Source organism: Mandrillus leucophaeus, unplaced genomic scaffold (assembly GCF_000951045.1).
Source record: "Mandrillus leucophaeus isolate KB7577 unplaced genomic scaffold, Mleu.le_1.0 Scaffold183, whole genome shotgun sequence".
NCBI lineage: Eukaryota > Metazoa > Chordata > Mammalia > Primates > Cercopithecidae > Mandrillus > Mandrillus leucophaeus.
The window spans coordinates 2,179,168-2,201,297 of record NW_012101843.1 but is presented as its reverse complement, the minus strand read 5'-3'; the positions used below and the strand labels follow the sequence as shown (position 1 = coordinate 2,201,297).

Genomic DNA, 22,130 nt, shown 5'->3' with positions numbered 1-22,130 from the left:
ATCAGGAGTTTCATCAGGGTAAAATGATGTATAATAGATGAAAGAACTTAGAAAATGATTTTAATCTATAAGCAAATTATTATAATTTAAAATTGCACATTCTTTTTATATTTAATTGAATTAGAAAATATTTCATAATTAATGACCAGTTATAGAAAACTTTCAGGACAAATTTTTTGTACTCATGATTAACTGAATGTATCTATTAATTGTCTTCACTGCAGTGTCTCTATAGTGAAAATTATTACAACTGTGGATTTACTAACAAAGAGGTGTCAGTAATATCTCATTTGGTTGGCTAAGACATTGGTGAGATAGTCATCATAGCTGAGAACACTGATGGATTTTCGTCAATCCAAACATATGAGGAGAAAAAGAATTTGTGAATATATTGCATATGCAATGAGAGTGAAATAAAATTAAAGTGAGGATGAATACAAAAGCCTGGGGTAGGAAGGGCTAACATGTGACATGTATGTAACTACCCCTTCCTTTCCTCATCTAACTGCCCATCAACATACAGAAATCATCACAGTATTTTACCATGGGCTTGAATGGAGCTTCACAATCATCTCTAACCTAGGACTCAGGTAGTCATTACCACTTGAACACAATGGCACATGAGATGAAACAGAATAGTTATTTTCACCCTAGGACATCAAGGCAGATTTGGAATGAGGAGGACAGAATTATTGTTTAAAATAGTATCATTGTATTTCTCTAAATCTGCATCAATGAAATATATTTTGAGCACTATGACAGTATGTAGATAGTTAATCATATTTAAAGGATAACTTGTTAAGGGAAAAATAATGCATAGCATTTTATACTAGATAGCTTCAAATACACTTCCATATATACCAACACACTGTCTGGCACATGGCAGATAATCAAATACTTATCTGTTGAATGAACAAAATGATACTGTAATTAGGCTCCAAAAGCTGCTTTGAATCAAGTAACTTTGGACATGGCACACTTAAAGCTAATGGCAGTGAAATATTTGTCTTTCCTAAGTTATTGTATCCCTAGTCCCTAGCACAGAGCCTGGCAAAAAGTAGCCACTCAATGTCCCTTGAATGAGTAGAGGAACAGCATCACTTATCCATTAAGCAAGGGAAAGAATATTTCTGAAATAAAATTTAGGGTGTGCAGGCAACAAAACATCCTTTAACTGTGAGTCATCTTTGAAACAAAGATGACATAGCATTTTTTGTTACATTTTAAAACTATCACTTTCATTAACAATTGTTGCCATTTAGATTTGTCTGTTAAGTATTGTGATCCTGAAGCAACGAGATTTCAAAGACAAAACAGGAACAGGAATACTGGTGATTAAGTGAAAAGAGATGATTTAAGTAATCAGCCCAGCGCAAGGTTGAGAGGCGAATACAAAAGAGGAAGAAACAGTCTCTGCGTTTAAACTTAAATTCAAGTTAAGGAGATAGGATTTTTCATATGGGAAACTTAAGTTTAAAATATACTCTATCAAGTTTTAGGTTGTGTCTAAAAAAATCTCTTGGAACTGGAAGAATTGCCTATTTAAAACTTTTGTGTACAGGGCCAAAAGATAAGTCTTACTGATTATATATACAATATATCACAATCAACTAGTTTTTGTGTTAGTTCCAAGATAATTTATATGTTAAATTAAATGGCAGGGTAAAAAAGGGAACCGGGCAAATTAGGCAGAGAAGCAGCATACTGCAACACTGTAAAGTGGCCATAACTAAATATGAACTATGCCAAGAAGGAAAGGATGGTCAATAAATGTCAGATGAGAGATGAAACCAAGGAAGTGGGAGGAAAATGAGAAAAGGCCAAAGAAGAAAGTAGAAACTAACTTTAAGAGACGCTTCACTGACTTCAGGGATACAGAAATTGAAGGGGTTCTTAGAGATCATCACTCTGATTCAATTTCCTCAATCTATGGATAAGCAAGCTGAGGTCCACAGAGGTTAAATGACTTGCCCCAGGCCCACCTAGAAGGCATAGATCCAAGGCTTCTGAAAGACAGTGCATCACCTCTGTACCACACTACTGCACACCATGAGGTCAGCAGCAAGACTGCAAGGATTTTTTAACACAATTTTCTGAATGATTGAAATAGTAGTCCAAATAATACACAACTAATTTTTTGGGGTTTATTATAGCATAGGTATACTGAGTAATTTATCATTCACATTCACTTTATAGTTATTTTGTGACAAATTTCCTAATCATTTAGAATTGAGTTATTAAGAATCTAATTTAAGAATCAAGTTCTGTGTTTACCTAAGATTGATTTTTTTCATATAAAATTTAAAACATTTGCATCAAATAAAATGTAGATTTTATTTAATATGCCTCAAGTCAGATGCAAATCACCTTAATAGAGGGCACTGCTTGAATTACAGCTTGGTATGTCATTAAATATAATACTCGGGTCTTTGAAAAAATGAGTCAAACAATAAATGGTGATCAACAAACCAAATCACAGTTACCTAGTGACCCAAAAACTTGCTTAAAGAGGAGTACAGTTGAATAACGCTTGAAGAACAATAATGCAAACTAACTTCAGTCATTATAAATCTTACAGGCCTTCTTCATTCTAAGTAAGTTTAATATAATAATTGATATATTAGGTAAATATTTATTAAACAAAGGCTCAGAACTTGGGGAGTTTTCAGGCTGGAATTCATTGTACTATATAAAGGTTCCTGGTCAGGTGCCATGGCTCACTCCTGTAATCCCAGCACTTTGGAAGACTGAGGCAGGCGGATTATCTGAGGTCAGGAGTTTGAGACTAGCCTGGCCAACATGGTGAAACCCCGTCTCTACTAAAAATACAAAATTAGCCAGGCATGGTGGTGGGCGCCTGTAATCCCAGTTATTCAGGAGGCTGAAGCAGGAGAATCACTTGAACCCAGGAGGTGGAGGTTGCAGTGAACCGAGATCATGCCACTGCACTCCAGCCTGGGCAACAAGAGCGAAACTATCTCAAAAAAAAGGTTCCTACTGGCAAAATATTAGTGTCCAGCTTAGGTTAGAAGCTGCAAATTGAGGGGAGGTTAAGTTCTGGCATCACGTGCTCTGACCAATGCATGACATTAAATAAACTTCTGTGATTTCGGGGTGATATGGTGATCAGTGAGGAAAGATCTTAAATAGTGAGGGGAACACTGAAAACAAAAAAAGGTAATTGCCTGGAACATTACTGAATCAGCTGCAACACAACACCTTCACTAAATCTTTTCAACTCAAGGAGTACTTTTTCCCCCAGAAAATATTTCTAATTTTATAATGGAAATCAAAGAAAAAATGAGATTCAGTAATACAAATATGTTGCAGCAGATCATTAAAAAAATCTGAATTAGGCCGGGTGCGGTGGCTCAAGCCTGTAATCTCAGCACTTTGGGAGGCCGAGATGGGTGGATCACGAGGTCAGGAGATTGAGACCATCCTGGCTAACACGGTGAAACCCCGTCTCTACTAAAAAATACAAAAAAAACTAGCCGGGCGAGGTGGTGGGCGCCTGTAGTCCCAGCTACTCGGGAGGCTGAGGCAGAAGAATGGCATGGACCCGGGAGGCGGAGCTTGCAGTGAGCTGAGATCTGGCCACTGCACTCCAGCCTGGGAGACAGAGCGAGACTCCGTCTCAAAAAAAAAAAAAAAAAAACTGAATTATTTCAGATTATGGAACTATTTAAAATGGTTCAATACAAATAGCATTTGTGTGAAAAACTCATAAGGTAGCATTGATATAAATTGTTAAATTCATGAAACCAAGACTTAGTTATCCTTATCCAAGAGTCATGATCAATCAGTTTTTGGGCTAGCTCTAAAATAATTTAGGCTAAGAAAAGAGAGATTTTTTTTCCCTATGGGAAGATCATAAGCAGCATACTCATAATTATAGCATTTTTGGTTGTTTAGATGTATATTGCTTTTAAGACTTTAAGCTTTTATTCATTTCTTTAAAAATTTTAATAACAGAGGAAGAGAAACATTTCAAAAGAAAAACTTTTACAGAATAAGAGTTTAAAAAATGTATTGCTCAGGTTGAGTATTTTCTTACTGCCAAAGATTTTGAAAATAACATTTGAAACAGTTCATTTGCAGAAAAATACATTTTTATTTTTTACCTATTTCCTCCCAAATTGTGTTTCTAATAAGGTTGTTTAAAGGTAAACAGTTTTATACTGAATAAACAAAGATTATGAAATCATTTAGTAAACATTAATTTGTCAAATTCTAGAAAAACTTCCAATCTACTACTTACGTTATAATGTGTTATGGTAAAACAGTCTTAGAATGTACACAGGAAAAAGCCAAGGAAATTCTAGGATTTAAGCCTAATTGCCCCGGTAACTCTAGCCTTAAACCTTCAACAAACAAATAAAATAACAAACCAGCCAGGAAGCATAAAGTGAGTTCCATAGGTCTCAAGAGGAATAAAGGCTTACCTCCCACTGTAAATCAGTGGAAAAGCTTCCAGGATAAAATACCTTCACTCAAAGATTATAAGCATATCTTATCTTAATACAAGCACAATTGCTTTGTAATTGTAAATCTTTTTGCATGTGAGAATTCTAACAATACAGGAGATAAAGTTTATACTTGGAGAGCTAAATAGCAATAACTGTAAACCCATTATGGATGGGAGAAGGGTTAAGAAAATATCTTGCTTAAAGGTTGAGAAGAAAGCGTAATGGTAGTTGCCAGGCTTGGGGGAAAGGAAGATGGGGAGTTGTTTAATGGATATAGCTTTCAGTTTTGGAGGACAAAAAAGTTCTGGAGATTGGTTGCATGACAAGGTGAATATACTTAACGCTATTGAACACAACATTACTGAACCCTTAGAAATGGTTAAGATGGTAAATTTTATGCTACGCATTTTTTTTACCACAACTGAAAACAAACAAACAAACAAACAAACAAACAAAAAAACACGCAACCACCAGAAGTGAGGCATTCAAAGACTGACTAGATGGACTAAGGCAATTTTTTTCTACTCCTGATAAATGATAGGTTTATACTGTATATATATTTTAAAAAAAGAGGCTGAGAAATGTCATTTGAGACTTACAGGGTCAACTTTTGAGACTGAAAGACCAGTCGCCTGGCTCTAGAGACTCTAAATGTTTGGTTGTGAAATCCAGGGAGTATGAAACCAGTGGACTGATGTCAAGTAAGATCAGATAGACAGAACGTGAGTTTAGGAGGCGGGTGAGAAACTGGCATTTCCAGGAATGACTGCCCAGAAAGCTGGCCAATACGATAGTATATAAAATCTTAAACACCTGGATTTATGCATTTAGCTTCTCTGTGTTTAAAGTGAGCCCTGGCCGGGTGCAGTGCCTTACGCCTGTAATCCCAACATTTTGGGAGGCTGAGGTGGGAGAAATGCTTGAGCCCAGGACTTTAACACCAGCTGGGGCAACATAAAGAGATGCTGTCACTACAAAAAATAAAAAAATTAGCCAGGCATGGTGGCATGCACCTGTGGTCCCAGCTACTCAGGAGGTTGAGGCAGGAGAATGGCGTGATCCCGGGAGGCGGAGCTTGCAGTGAGATCGTGTCACTGCACTCCAGCCAGGGGGACAGAGCGAGACTCCATCTCAAAAAACAAACAAACAAACAAACAACAACAAAAACAAACAAGCAAACCAAGGCTGGGCGCAGTAGCTCACACCTGTAATTCCAGCATTTGGGAGGCCAAGGCGGGCAGGTCACCTGAGGCTAGGAGTCTGAGACCAGCCTGGCCAACATGGTGAAACCCTGTCTCTCAAAAATACAAAAATTGGCCAGGCATGGTGGCACATGCCTGTAGTCCCAGCCACTCAGGAGGCCGAGGCATGAGAATCACTTAAACCTGGGAGGTGGAGGTTGCAGTGAGCTGAGATCGCACCACTGCACCCCAGCCTGAGCAACAGAGTGAGTCTCTGTCTCAAAAATAAATAAATAAATAGGCAGATAAATAAATACATAAAATAAAGTGAGCCCCAGATACTACTTATTAATATTGTAACCAAAAAATCATCATCCCATGGTGTTATGACTGAGAGTATTTAAAATTTAAGCAATTTCTGTTGGAAAAATGATATGGAAGAAAGAATGCAAGTCTAACAAGAAACAAACAAAAAAAGAATGCAAGTCCACAGTCTAAGTCAATGACAAAGAGGGGCTTCCAGATCACTTGTATCAGAATGAGTAAGACAACGAAAAATGCCAATTTCTGAACCCCTGTCTTGAACCAATCAAATCAGAATATCCGAGGATGGGGACCAAACCTATATTTTTATTTAATACACCTGCACACTAATATTTGAGAATCACTGGACTCAATTTTAAAGGATGCAACTGCTGTCATTTTAATGGGGGTCAGAACTCATTAGAAGCAAATGTAGAGTTTAATACTTAAGAGTGTCTTTGATGACATCATCATGGCCATCACTCTTCTAGTTTCTCAGAGGCATAGTGGAGATGCTCTGCTCTTTTAAAGGAGAGACGATCAAAAGGAAAAAAGAAAAAAGGAAAGAGATTTCAAACAATCTCTTTCACATATTAGAAGAGACACATTCCAGGTGAGTCACATGGTAGTTTGTGCTGCAACTGCCAGCTATCTGGCTAAGCTAGAAATTTTTAGAGCTACAATGAGAACTTTCACGTCTCTAAAGCAGGAATGACAAATAGCAAATACTTGGCATGAATGCTGTTTTTTCCCTCTCCCTGTAGATACGAACACAGCACTTTAGGGCAGCCAATCAATTGTAGATACAAGCGAGATGAAACCAATTTGCCACTACTTCTCAAGGGACAAGAAAAAGGTGAATAGGATTGGGATCTCTTTTAAAATTTTTTACATATATGTAAAAAATTGTATATATATGCATGTGCAATATATATGTTTAACATATATTACACATACTCTCTATAAGAGACTATATATCCATATCTATTATATATAACATGTATGTAATATTTATGTGGAGGACTAAAATTTGCTTAGCCAAATATTTAGAAATGTGCAATATAGTTTATAGATGTTTGTGTGATAACATCTAAACCACTCAGATCTCTCCATAAAAGCTACTATTTGCCCACTTGAAATCTGGAAATGTTACAGTATCACAAGAAAGCAGAGATGATTAGAAGAAGTAACAAGAAAAAAGTGGACAGTACCGGGAGAATTGAGTTTCATATGAATTCACAAGGTCCTGAATTTAGATAAGATTGCATTTGTAACAATAATGAACTTACTTGGAAACTTGTTTAAAGCAAAAAATTTAAGGTGAAATTAGCAAACGATGTTGCTTCTTTCCACCTGAATTGAGCAGTGCAAGAAAAAATGCAGAACGATATTACAGATGTTTCGACTTTTAAACAGAATTTAATCTGAATTTTTATAAAGAAAAAATTTGATAATATCCAATAATTTGGTTTTCCAATTTACCCTACTGCCTTTTATGTCTTTCTAAATAAATCTATAGCAGGTACTTTTGAAATAGCACTACAAATACTAAATTTATTCCTTCATACAATCTTTCTTGAAAAAAGACTGAAAGTGAAAAGTTTCTTTGAAAATTATAAAAGGTAGACTTAATCTTGCAGAATAAATTTCATAAATACTATTTAACTAGTCATTTAATTAATAAGGTTCATGAAAATTTAAAACCTAGTTCTTATGTTGTTCTGCAATAACAAAGGATGGGAAGAAGGACTTTTTTCTTTATATGTTTTCACAATAATATTAGAAAATTTGAAATCACACTTCTTTATCCAAACCAGTAAATTAACAGAAGGCCCTGAAGGCAAAAGTTCCAATGATTATTTCCAATAAATTCTGAATCCCTTGGAGTGGAGAAGAATCTTTGAGCCATAACAATTCACCTTTTCTGATTTTTTAATTCCCTTTATGCATCCCACATTCAGTGCGTGCCTAGTCTCTACCTTAAATAATTCCAGGAGGAGAGAAGTCACGCAATCCTTAAAGTTTGCCCTAATGTTGAGCTGAAGTCTACTATAAATTTATTCTGCCTGAAGCCTACTCAAAGTATAATTCCAACACTTAATTTTTTAAATCTAAAATGTATCTTGTAGCCACAATACAAGTGAATAGAGAATTCTTAAAAAAGTTACATTACCTATAATGATCCATTTGAGTTTGTGACTATCTCTGTTATGTCAGCAGTTAGTTAATCATTTTCACAATTAGGAACTAATTCAGTGTTCTGGAGTGCTAATCATTCAAAGGTAGTAGCTGTTAAGAGAAGTCAATGAACTTGCAGAACTGCCAAATGTCTACGTATGAATTAATTTAATACTTCAATAGGATGTAATCCACTAGAATGATAGCATTAAGGTTTATATACAGTTATAGATATTATATAGATTTCAATACAAAATATGGTTTTATTATTGGGAGGCCAAGGCGGGCGGACCATGAGGTCAGGAGATCGAGACCATCCTGGCTAACACGGTGAAACCCCATCTCTACTAAAAAATAGAAAAAATTAGCCGGGTGTGGTGGCGGGCGCCTGTAGTCCCAGCTACTCGGGAGGCTGAGGCAGGAGAATTGCATAAACCCGGGAGGCGCAGCTTGCAGTGAGCCAAAATCGCACCACTGCACTCCAGCCTGGGCGACACAGCGAGACCCCATCTCAAAAAAATATGGTTTTATTAATTTTGATCAACATATTAATTATAGTACAGAATATCTACAAGGTTGGCAAGCATAGAATAAATTATTTAAAAATATGTTAGTTATAGAAAGTGGGCTCAATGAGTGTTCAGGTGAAACACCTCTAATTTTTTTTCTTTTTTGATAGGGAGTCTTGCTCTGTTGCCCAGGCTGGAGTGGAGTGGGGCAATCTTGGCTCACTACAACCTCCACCTCCTGGGTTCAAGTGATTCTCTTGCCTTAGCCTCCGGAGTAGCTGGAATTACAGGAGCCTGCCTACATGCCTGGCTAATTTTTGTATTTTAGTAGAGATGGGGTTTCACTATGTAGGTCAAACTGATCTCGAACTCCTGACCTCACATGATCTGCTTGCCTCCACTTCCTAACGTGTTGGGATTACAGGCGCGAGCCACTGGGCCCAGCCAATATCTCTAATTTTAAAGCAATGAGTTCAATTGTTAATCTAAAGAAAAGTACTGTAGGCCGGGAGTGGTGGCTCATGCCTGTAATTCCACCACTTTGGGAGGCCAAAGCGGGCAGATCACCTGAAGTCAGGCGTTCGAGACCAGCCTGGCCAACATGGCAAAACCCTGTTTCTACTAACAATACAAAAATTAGCTGGGAGTGGTGGCACACGCCTGTAATCCCAGCTACTCAGGAGGCTGAGGCCGGAGAATAGCTTGAACCTGGGAGGCAGAGATTGCAGACAAAAAAAGGTACTGTAAACACACTACAGTATATAGTTCCTCCATTCTATACGTACAGAGAGGATACATGAAGATGGTAAAAACACTACATGCTTTTAGAGGAAATTAGTATATTTCTCACCATTTATATATCTTAAGACATAATCAGCATTTTAAGCTCTAGCCTTTAAATTCTGTTTACTTAGCTTATTCTAGTAATTATGAACCATTTGAGCTACATGATGTATGTTGCAAAATGGAAAACTAAGGGACTAAATTAATTCCAAGATCTTTCAAGTCCTAATATTTAATAGTCATTAAACTTGTATTAATAATTCTTAAGTAGATAAATTGTTCACTTTGCTTTACCAAGATTTATATACCATAATTACATAATAAATTAAGAATATGCATCAGTCTCCATATATTTAAAAGCTGAACTTTTCACATGAGGTTTCATAACTGTTAATTCCTATCTGATTTTTCTCAAGATAGCTGTTGAAAAATGAGAGGGAATCAGAAAGGTTATTAAAAAGACAAGAAAATAATTTTTTCCAAAACCATGGTCAACTTATTTAAAAAGTTGCTTGTTTCAAGATTTGTAAGCTTGTCAAGGCAGAAGGAGTAGCTCTCAGAGTCTCCTCTTTCTACCCAGATACCCTAGTTGTTTTGACTGAGTTTTTCCATCACTATCTTTTGTAGCTAAGGTAAAAATCTCATCAGCTAAGAGCAATGTGGTTCTTAGAGTGCGGTCCCCCTAGATCATAGCATCCACTCTCCTTGGGACTGTTAGAATTTCACATTCTTGGTCTTCTCCCCACCCTACCAGCCCTACTGAATAGAAACTCTGAGCTGGGGCCAGCAATCTGTGGTTTAACAAACCATTGAGGTGATTTGTATTCACACTGAAGTTTGAAAATTAGTGCCCCATAGTAATGGGGAAAAATATGTATCTGTAAATGGAGCAATTATCTGTTTATTCCACTGGAATTAAGAGAAAGAGGAGGAAATTTGGTAATTAAATATGAAAATGAGAGGAATGATGTAGGGAGGACTATGGCAGGAAAAGTTGTGAGACATCAATAAGATGGCAGGAAAAAGTTGTAAGAAATCAATAAAACTTCCAAAAATACTGGTAAGATTTATTTTGAAACTAAGATAACCAGTTGTTTTTGGTTCATGAAAATGAAATTGTAGACCCATGGTGAATAGTAATTTGCCTCCTCTCTGCCCCTAGGGATAAGACTGTGAAGCTCTTCCACATTCTTGTGATCTGATCCCTTTAAAAAATTATGACATTTATTGGAAATAGTTGATCAGGATTAGAGGTTTTATCTGTAAACTAAAGATCAAATAACTTGTATGTATTAGCACCAACTTTAACCAACGGAATCCTCACATAAGCCAAGCGTCTCTTTGGTGAGACTAGTCCCACATATGGGGGATGGTTTTGGATAAAATAATTCCTAGTAAGCTGAGGCAGATGTATAGTGGCGACCGGGGATAGACTGTGCTTTATTAGAGTTGGAAGGATCAGCTTCATAGGAAGTCTGAAAGGCAGTTTGGCCTAACTGAATGGGCACAATCTTTGGCTTTGGTGTAAATTTGCGTTCAAATACATTAATTCTGAAATTCCGAACCAGTTTAAAAACCTCTGGAAAATCATATGAAAATGAAAATGGGGATGATAATAGGGTTGTTATAAGGATTAGGAATAGTAGTTATAAGGGGCCCAGCTATGTCTAGTATACAGTGGGTGGTCAATAAGTAATAGTTATTACTACTAATAAATCTTAATCGACTCTTCCTTTTCTTACCACCTTCTCTATTAAAATGGTCATGGTGAAGCTTCTCTAGGGACCAAATTCATTTCTTTTCTTTTCTTTTTTTTTTGAGATGGTATCTCACTCTGTTGCTCAGGCGGGAGTGCAGTGGTGCCATCTCAGCTTACTGCAACCTCCGCCTCCTGGGTTCAAGCGATTCTCCTGTCTCAGCCTTCTGAGTAGCTGGGTTTACAGGAGTGCACCACCAAGCCTGGCTAATTTTGGTATTTTTAGTAGAGAAGGGGTTTCACCATGTTGGTCAGGCTGATCTTGAACTCCTGACCTCAAGTGATCCACCCGCATTGGCCTCCCAAAGTGCTGGGATTACAGGCGTGAGCCACCACGCTCAGCCTAAATTCATTTCTGAAATTACCTGTCAGTCATGCTAGTAAAAAATATTTTTCTGAAGATGCACTGTGTGTTGAAAAGTTGGAGTAACTGACCTTTCAGTTCATGTCATCCCAAGTCAAATCGGTTTTCTATTCATCTTAAACTCTTATATAGAAACATGGCAAGAGTGTGGAGAATAGTTCAGTGAAGTAGTAGCCCTTCTTTCTTAGAGTCTATAGATCTAGCTCACAGGGCAATTTCTAGATTTTCAAAGAGCAGCTCTGGTCTCTATTGTGTTTCAATTGTCTTCTGAACAAATAAATAGGATGGAGTGGGTCCATGTGATAGTGAACGAAATTAATGCCCTTACCCACTTCCAATAGGGTACAGTGTGCAGGAGGGAAGAAGGAAAGAGGATTATAATGAATGGAATTTTAGAATTCTATTTTTACAACTGTATAACATGAGATGCCCTTTTTGGCACATCTACTAAGCAGCAAAAGATTTTGTTCTATTGAAATTCTAGACTGACAAATCACTGGAATAAATCACATTGATAGTTTGAAGAACCTAGAAATAAAATACAGTAGTCTCTGAAGTAAATTAGCAAATGATAAGGAATGTTGAGAATTTAGGTGTCTGTATATATCTTTATTCTTATTCCTACATCATTTTCCTATGGTTCTGTTGTTTTATTTTGCTCAGTAGTTTTGGCACATAGGTGAGTTCTTTGGGTAAAGTTGCTTAGAATATTTGATGGGAAGCTGAGGAAAGTTTCTACAAAATGGCACTTTTGTAGAAAGTATTCTCTCAAATCCCACTTAGATTTCAAACACCACTGAAAAAGAAGCAATCAAGGATTTAAAATGTATCTGCTATTTTGAGGAGAGGGAGGAGAAAAGACAGAAAACATTTTCTAACAACAGCCAATTCATTCTATAGAATTTGTTGAAAACAGACCAACCAAATTGCTATTTTGAACCACCACCAGGGCAAAGATTAGTTATCATATGGAATGTTTCCGTAATGGAATTTATGTGCACAGAAACTTTTGAAATTAGCAAAATACACATGCATATGCACTTCAAAATACACTTAAGTTACTCTTAAATGGAGTCTTTGATAAACAGGCACCAAAAGAGAGGTCTAGGGAGAAATGGGTCACTCTTTTTTAATCCTCTCCACTGGCAGTGGTGGGGCACTGCATAGTTGAGGACTGGGGTTCTTAAATACATGCTTCTTTGCTTAAATACATACACTCCAGCCTGGGTGATAGAGTGAGACTCCATCTCAAAAAAAACAAAATAGTAATAATAAATAAGTAAATAAATAAATAAATGCTTCTAAGACAAAAACCTTGTGTGCTGCTTCTTCTCTCTTCCAATCATCATCCTTTGACGTTTCTTAAGGCTAAAAAAACCCCCAAACCATTAGATGGTTAACCTTTGCATACCCTAGTAGTTACAGGTCCTCTAAAACAGAACCATACTGTTCACAGGTCAGTATCCTTCCCAAAGGTCTTTGTCAGACATCATTATTTCTAGCATAGGATATTCGACAGGATCAACAAGAAGGAATCGAAGACAGTAGGGACCACTACCATGACAGCTGCAGTATTACTTGGCAATGTGATTTATGGTTATTTTAGGAACAACGGCATTTCAGGAAGTGATATTCATCTGTAAAATTCCTTTGCCATGCAGAATATAAAAAATGATTACAGAATATTCAGAAACAAGCAATGCTCCTTCCAAATAATGAGATATTGGATATAATAAAGAGATAGGACATAGTCAATATTTAAAAATATTTCTTTTAAAAAATTAAAGTTTAGTATAGTTATGTAGTTAGTGTACAACAACTTGGTCTTAATAAGGACTAGAAACAAAATTTTATTTTGCGTGGCTAAAGAAATACATACATATTATAAAACTGACATTTTTTGCATTGTTCCGTTGGGTATCACCACAGGTTGCTGCATCATTATAGTTGTTTTTAATGTAAACAGATAAACTCTCACACTTCCCAACTCTGGTATTATCCATCTATTTTTCCTTTCACAGTCCACTGATACAGAATTTTAAATGTTTAGAGTAGGAGGGAACCTTAGCTTCCAGCACAATGCTATTCATCTTTCACATGAGGAAATCATCCAACAGAAGTTGAGTGATTTACTCAGGGTCAGGCCACACCTTGGCAGAATTAATCTTATTATTCTTTCTCAAATGCTTTTTTAAAGGTTAAACAGAGATTGAGTTCTGACAATGACTTATTTCTCTTAGATGAATTTTGTTATGGACAGGCAAAATAATCAGCCACTGTATTTCTCTTTTCTATTTCTTCTTTTCTGTTTGCTACCTCTAGGCAACAACCCATCGAATCCACAACAAAATCCTGAAGATTTCTGTATTATCCAAGAGAATCATTTTCTTTAAGAAAAATAAAATAATAAATGTTTTGAATATAAAAGTTTCTGACAAAATAAATCCTGACTTTAATCAGATCAAATAAGATAATCAGATTTATACCATTATTTTGATAAAGACAAAAAAACCAACATAAGCTTTTTTCCCCCAATCTTACACTTTGAGCAACTCTTTTAAATACTATAAACACTTTTCATTAGGGACTATTTTTCCCTTTCCCTAGGAAAATGAAAACCGAATAGAACAATTTTTTGCAAAAATTAAGTTTAAGAGGGTAAAGTGTGAAGACAGAGAACTGCTACTTAATCATAAATAAGTTAACAATATTAAACAGGAAAGTATATATTTCATTTAAATGAGTTTTTCTTCTTCATATTCGTATCACAAAGTAACTTCACTATAGCAGCACTAATTCATTATGTTTTTATTTACTGGTGGATGTCACTGGCCCCAATAAAAATATGTAATTTTTCATAAGAAATATTCAAAAGAACATAAAGTTTGAAAAATATAATTTACCAGAAAGCACCAACATGGGAAGCTCTTCAATTAAGGATGGGAAATTATTAATATTTTTCAGCCTAAGTTTAAGCAAAATTCATTCCTAAAGATGAATTTTTAATGAATTTTATAATGAATTATTCAGCATGAAAATAAAGGGAGCAAACTCTTTTATGCTTTTAAAATATGTTTAAGAGGATCTTATCTTTTAACACCTCTCTCATTTTGTAAACAGGACATTATGCTACCAAATATAGAGTTATTATTCTAAAGTTTAAAGCAATGCTTTAAATTTGTAAACCTTATGACATGTTCATAAAATTCATGGATACCAATCCATGAGAAAAAATTCTTCTTCCTCAACCCACATTTTAAAAGATATTTACAATTGTATTGGATCTTTTACTCTGGTTGCTTTAATTCATAATTAGATAGCATCTTTCAGGACTCAAGTATGGGATCTTCCATTTTTCAGATAATTTTTTCTTGGTGGTCAATAGAAAAGTCATATCAAAATGCACTCTTGATGGGAATGAAAAGAGAATTATGATTTTGGGGGAGGAGTGCTCACAAAACTATTAAAGCAGCTTCGTTTATGTTTATAGGAATAGTAATAATGCTAACTTCATTAAAAATTATATTGACCATTTCATATTCTTCCAGCAGAGAGTGGAGACAGTTTAGCTGTACTTGTAACCTCATAGCACCCCAATTTTTACTCATTCCCCAAATCATCCCAGCACCTTTGGTCCCAAGACTACTGACAGACTCTTGGTCCTTCAGTGAAAAATCAAAGCTCTAAACAATCGGGTCTAGAGTTACCTATCTGCTTAAACTTGGATTTGATGAGGTTGCTAAATGAACGTTATACCCTTCTCATAAAGATAAAGGCTTCATGTTAATAAAGTATTTCAAAAGAATTATAACCTTTTCACTAAGTTCTGATACTCATTTGCTTTTATAATGGCAAGGTCTTTGGATAAAGATAATAGTAACAGAATTAGTAAAAATTGACTGAAAGTGATACTTTATTAAAGCTTTTAAATATGGGTGTTTTTCATTAGAGAACACGGTTTAAGATAACACTTGGTTAAATTATTTAATATCCTGGAACTCCTGAACTGCATTACTTCAGGAAAAAGACTAATATATTTGTGAGGGGAATATAGGAAGGCAAGATGGCTAGGAAGAGGGAAGGGAAACTAGTAGGATAAACTGAGTATTTGTATATTTAAAATACACATATATTTGCATTTTAAGTAAATACCAATGGGATTCATTCAAAATTTCTTTGATATTTCCTTGGTATAGTAATATATTTCAAATTAAGTGATATGTTAACTAGCTCAAGTATGATATCTAAGTTAAAAAAAAGTCACTTAAAATGACAGATCTGAAATTGAACCTACTAGGTACAAGATAGTATATATAATATGTTTTCATCTGTATGTTTTTAAAAAGAATATATATATATATATTATACACATATACTTGTATATGCAGAGTAACCCTAGAAGGATACACAAGAAATTGCTAACATTGGTTGCTACTTTTCACCCTCTACCCATCTGTACTGTTTCCATTTTGTACTATGTGTATGTTTTTCCCCATTCAAAAATAGTGATTAAAATCTCATTACCAAAATAAATTTAAATGATTTAAAATAGCATGTCAAATTAATAACAACTATGGATTTTTTTCCACTATACATGAAAATATATACTTATACATATATTATTTTTCTAAGCTCTACTTACTAAATTTGGGTATATTTTCTTTATGACAGAGTTACTGTAATCTGAAAACCCAATTTTCACATGATATTAAGTTGGGAAAAGCACATTTCCCCTGAACTTCATTGCTACAGTATGGTGGACTATGGGTTGTATCAACAGCATGTTATCATACTTACTCTCTTTCCCTGATGGGCTAGCCATTAGCCACCATTTCTCTTTGAAATTCAAGAAACATTTAAGGAAATTTCAGAAGGATTTTAAGATCCTTTTCAGGCAGTGATAAATATTACACCTGTATTATTCTGTAGGCATAGAATCAATGTTAACTCCTCTTTGTATGTTGTCAAAGATGTTTGGTATTTTAGTAAAGACAGACTTCAAACTAAGTGGTGACTAAGCAAACCCCTTACATAAAGCTTTGAATAGGATTTCATAAATAGTTCCAATGAAAAACATTTGGAGATAAGCAGGAAAAAAAGCTCACACTTATGAAAAAATTATTTTCAGAAAACCACTTAAAATTCAAATTAAGTCCTATTCATTTAAATATTAATATATACCACAAACCCAAATTTAAAGGAATGATAATACATACATCAGCTTTCAATGGTAGCTGCTTATTTAAAATGAGCATCTGAGGGTGTATTCCAATTTCATCCTCTTCAAATTGTGCAGCTCAGATAAATGTTTATTTTATGGAAAATATTTGCAAAATTACAATATAAATACATGATTATATTAAGGTAGGATGACTATATAATGTATTCTTATCTATAGATATAAAATGAACGCAGTAAATATAGCACACTCTTGATGAATTGTTAGTACACAGTGTTTCTCAGTAAAGTATTATTAAGTAACAGTTATCTAGTTTTCAAATGTACATCTTAAGAAGCTTTTAAGATGGAAGGATACACTAAATCTCCCAATACCCTTTTTAGTTGGTGAAGGTTAGTACTTCTGTGAATTCTGAGATATCATATTTGTGTTAGTGACTGTTCATAGGTTCCTTGCATTTCCTTAACTTGAAACCTTATTTCTTTAGTCTGAGTGTTCTTTAAATAATGCCACATCAGCTAACCACACTTTTAATTTGAGTATAATATTATGTACTGCATATTTATTCATTACTTAAACATATATCAACAATGAAACAATGATTGAAAAAAAATTTGGTCTGGACAAATTCCCCAAATTAACTGTCAGGGCATTATGGGGAATCTCAACTAAATACAGTCTCAACTGTAATACGAATTTGGGTTGGAAATAGCATTTTATTTATTCTAGTTCTTAAGACATCAAATGTGAACTCTACTTTAAAATTATTTGTTAAATATACTGGGATTTGTTTCAAAAGCATCTTCTACCCTTCTCCGTTATACTGATTTAATGGAAACCTGTTACAACAACAGTTCCAACACAAACATATGCATGCAAGAGATCACCTTATAGATTCTAGCTACATAGTTATTGAAACACATCCCACCTGTCAAGTGGCATAAATGTACATCTTCTATATACAAAAGGTAAAGTGCATTATTAAATTAGTGAACTGACAGATTGTCTGCCTGGACCATATAGCTTTCAAATAGACAAATGTGAAATTCTCCTATCAGAACCCATTATTTCAAGAGGTTCCAACTAGCTTTTCCACCCTGTCATTTATTTTTTTGGCCATGCTCTTTAGTGCAAATAAGCTTGTGTTTGACTCAAGTTTCAGGGACATGGCAGTTTGGGGTTTTAACAAGGAAAATTATAAAATGTAGCAGAACTTTAATATCTTTATAATACATTGCATCTTTTGCATATAAGCAACAGATTAGTGCTGCTTTCAATTGCTAGGAGCACACTGCCAACTATCAAGAGGAACCCGTTTCCAAATTTCATACTATTAGCTTATATTACTACAGTTTTGAGCCTGCACCACATTATGCTTGGATTATTATGTGCAAACATCATCAGTGTTTTAGAATTATACAGTGAACTAGTACTTTTGGTTACTAACTTTCATGCTCATTTTTTAACTTCTAACTTCCAGTTGCCTTAAGAGTTTAATGTCTTCAAGGCAGGGTTTCTGTTATTTTGAAGGATACCATGAACACTTGCAGCTCCATGTATGTTACAAATGACAATAAATAAAGTGAATATTGCACAGATAAGAATAGTAGCTTATTTTATAAGATACATGGCAATACATGTCCTAAGACCAGAGTTTTGAACTGGATCATATTTAATTATGGCTAATGAATTCTTGGGAATTTTAAGTATCAAAAAATCATAGCATCTTCTCATTTTTCAATGATTATGAAAAAAATGAAACAAAAGGACTGGCAGAAGGCTTAATAATTTTAGAGTATATTCAATTGCCAGTATATATGCATCTATTTAATCTGCAGCTTTGAGATGGTAAAAACTTTGAACTATACATACAAGGTAGAAAATCTGGCTGCTTAACTAATTCTTTACTTAAATAATTAATGGAAAACTAAATTTAATAGTGTTTATATACAATGAGTTAAAGATATTTATCTTTAAGTCTGACATGGTATTGTATGTATGTATACACACACATATATGCATATACATATATGTGTGTGTATATATATAGATATAGACACATACTCAAATCTTATCAGACCCAAAAGGTAAAAGGAAATCATTTAGACCTAATGGATATAAATATTTTAGAAAGGAAGACTTTAAGAGAGAGTATACACTCATAGCAATAGCGATAGGAACAATCAAATACTAGAATATTCACAGCTCCAGTTTGCCAAAATCTGACAGGTTGATTATTATTAATAGGCACTATGATGGGCAGCAATAACAATCAGTAGTACAGTAATTCAAGTGCACATCACTCCTTCATAGACCAAAAACTACTTTTTTTTAGCAAGCCTACATAGTTATTTTACAGTTAGGACTGTTTAAAAATCCTTGCTACTTTTAGAGTCTCAACACCCACCATGTGCTATTAGCTCTAGTACTAACATTATCTCCTAACCTTCAGTTGTTCCATAGTGATCCAGATGGTCCACAATTATAATGAACTAATGAGATTCCTTCACGCTACTAGAGGAAATGTGAAATACGATCTGTAAACCAACACCAGTATATATGTCGGGGTTACTGATTGCTTGTTCTTAAGTAACATAAACCAATGAAATTAATTTTCTTAATTCATGCCATCAAGTTTTCTTAGTGACCTCACGTAAATGTATTGGGGGACAAACCTCTGGAAGAAAAAAATTGCTGATATAATTTTAAATTACTTTTGGCATATAAAAGAAGAGCTACATTCTGATTTGAATCCATGCAGCCAGCTCTCATCAATGAGAGTAATATTTGGGGGTTGAAATCAGTGTTCTGGCTCTTAAGTATGATTAGATGGACTTACTGTGTAGGAGGTGAATAAAGCCAAGATAAAAGACAATAATTTCATTCAGAAGAAGATATAGCTGAATAGATGTAATTTCAGTCAGTTAATACAGGATGGGTTGGTACACATATAACACTATACCCACTTGTTTAAAAAATTGCTTAGGTGTTGAAAAATTGCTGTGGCACTTCCTGGAAAGTAATTTTTAATACAGGTAAATGGGTGAGTCTTGTGTAAAGTCAGAAAGAGCACCTTGGAAAATGCCTGAATTTTCCTTTCAAATATATTTATAACCAATCTTCAAATAATATTTTTCTCAGACTGGAAATTTGTATTCTAAATTCTTTTTAGAAAAAAAAAATCTCCACCCCCTCCGGAATTAAAACACCTGTAAAATTCAGGTTTATACTGGAAGTGTTGACATGGTTTTAAGGGTAGCAATTGCAAAAGTGCTACTAAAATATATTATTACAGGTATATTTTTATATCAGTTAATTGGTGCACCAACCCTTCTGGAATAGTGTTAAAGAAGAAGCATAAAGTATAACACCTTGAGTCCATGATCTATTTTGGGGAAGAAACCTCTCGCAATCTTCAAATTAGCATGAAAAGCTAAAACACCAAGATTTCCATAGCAAAGCCATTGGATGAAGCCTCCCACTCAATGTGGCATAAAAGTAATTCCTGAAACTTTGGAAAGTCAATAAAAACATAAAGAACATTAAGTAGAGGTAAAGAAGGGATTGTAACTAAACTTAGAATAACCAATTAAAACTCTCCCATGGCTTTGATATGGTAACTATAAAATGTAGGGTTACCACAAAGTTTGAAATTATAGAACACTATAGTATTCTTAAGAAATATTATGACACTGTATTTTTAAGGTTTAATTAGATAAGATTTGATCCTTTGATGGTATAAATATTCAGTTATCCAATGGACAATATACATCTACTTGTCCTTTTATAAGTAAATATATTTATATATACTGGAGGTCAATTTCTGTTTCTGTGGTAACTGCCCTACAGGTAAGCTTAGCAGCTTTTAATGAAGTGGGATTGAAATACGTTTAGGGGAATTTGTTAAATAGAAAGTCACACTTCCATTTAAGTATATGTATCTTTTTTCAGGATTATGTCATAGTGCAATGTAAATCTTAGTTATGGTATTTAGAATGTCAGAATGTCACATTTTGTGCTGATTTGCATACTTCAATAGTCTGGAGCAGTTGAAGCAGCTAAACTATTTAGCTCTGGGAAGGTTGGAATTCCCGTAAGAATTATAGTGATCTATGTGTAACATAACATGAGAATCAGACTTCTTGAAGTATCAACTACTAGAGGTATTACTAGTAACAACGGGCCAAAAAAGAGGAAAAACTTCTTCAAAGGATAATGGATCAGTACTTTTAGCCAATTTGTGATTTTAAATTTTGCCTGATGGAGTTCAATTTCACTCTAGTCGAGGCATTCTTGTTCTTCACCACTGGCCTTTCTGCCATCCATTCTCTTTTCTTTATGGCTGTTGCAAATTTTCCTCATCTCTTCTTCATACTTGATAAAATTCTCCCCAAACCTTGTCCAAGCTTTGAATGGAACAGTAATAGTATTACGGTAAGGTGGTCTCACCTCACTTACCTTCAGGAAAATTCCATATTTATTAGAGCCCACATCAAAGTAGAACCTTTTATTGTCCACTCTGAAAGAAGTCCCCTCTGGGAGTTCTAGTGGGTCATCGTCTCCACCTCTTCGTTCTTCTATGTCTCCTTCGCCATAGTCTTCAATCAGCTGAACCAGGGCATCACGAAACTCAATCATTCCTTGTGCTGGGAGGACAATAGTCTGTTCTTGGCCCAAACTGTGGCCAAAATAACCTATCATGCCAGTCCCCCGCATCATGGTTTGTCTAATCCGTAGGAAGCGACCCCGCTGATTTTCCTTTAGGTCTAGGTAATATTTCCTATTGTCCCTCTCGATATAGTCTGTTTTCAGGACACTGTGAGGATGCTCTTCGGACCCCACGGAGACTGGTGGGGAGGGTGCCGAGTGCTTCTGTCTCCTCCTGGAGCCTTGCTCTTTGCTGTGGCCATGCTCTTGCCGGTGGCCTTTCAGGCCCAGGTGGGCATAGTGCTCGATGAAGTCCCCTAGACAGTCCTTCAGCTCCGCTGCCACAGACAGGGAGAGGGTCAGTTTACTCTTTCTGATGTTGTCCTGCCGGCCTCTCCCTATCCAGACTTCGGCTATCTTTAGGAAGCGGCCCCGGGAGCTTTGCTTCACGTCTAGGTAAAACCTCTTTTTCTGGATGTCCACTCGTTTGGAGGCCAGCTCCTGGATTTCGGCTGCGCCCCCGGCCTGATTAGGGGTGGCTGAGGCCGCGTAGTGGGGGTAGTGGGAGTGCTGGGCCTGGGGATAGAGTCTACTCTTGCTTAGGCCAGAGCCCCCTACATTCTTGCCTCCGCGGCCGCGGCCGCCGCCGCCTCCCCTTCGCCTGGCTCTTTCCATCTTCAGCTGCAAGTGACAAACAGACACACGGGGTGGGGTGGGGGAGGGGTGTTGAGAACAATCGCAGACGCCCCTCGGCCTGGCCG

General features: G+C 35.6%; 1 protein-coding gene across 1 annotated transcript in view; it reads right to left on the bottom strand.

Moving 5' to 3' along the window:
- The window catches only part of PURG (purine-rich element binding protein G), a 39,802-nt gene extending 17,758 nt beyond the window's left edge, over positions 1-22,044 (bottom strand). The window contains exon 1 of the mRNA XM_011977718.1: positions 21,181-22,044. Coding sequence (XP_011833108.1) covers positions 21,181-22,044 — 864 coding nt within the window. The remainder of the gene's footprint in view (positions 1-21,180) is intronic.
- Positions 22,045-22,130: the final 86 nt, after the last annotated feature.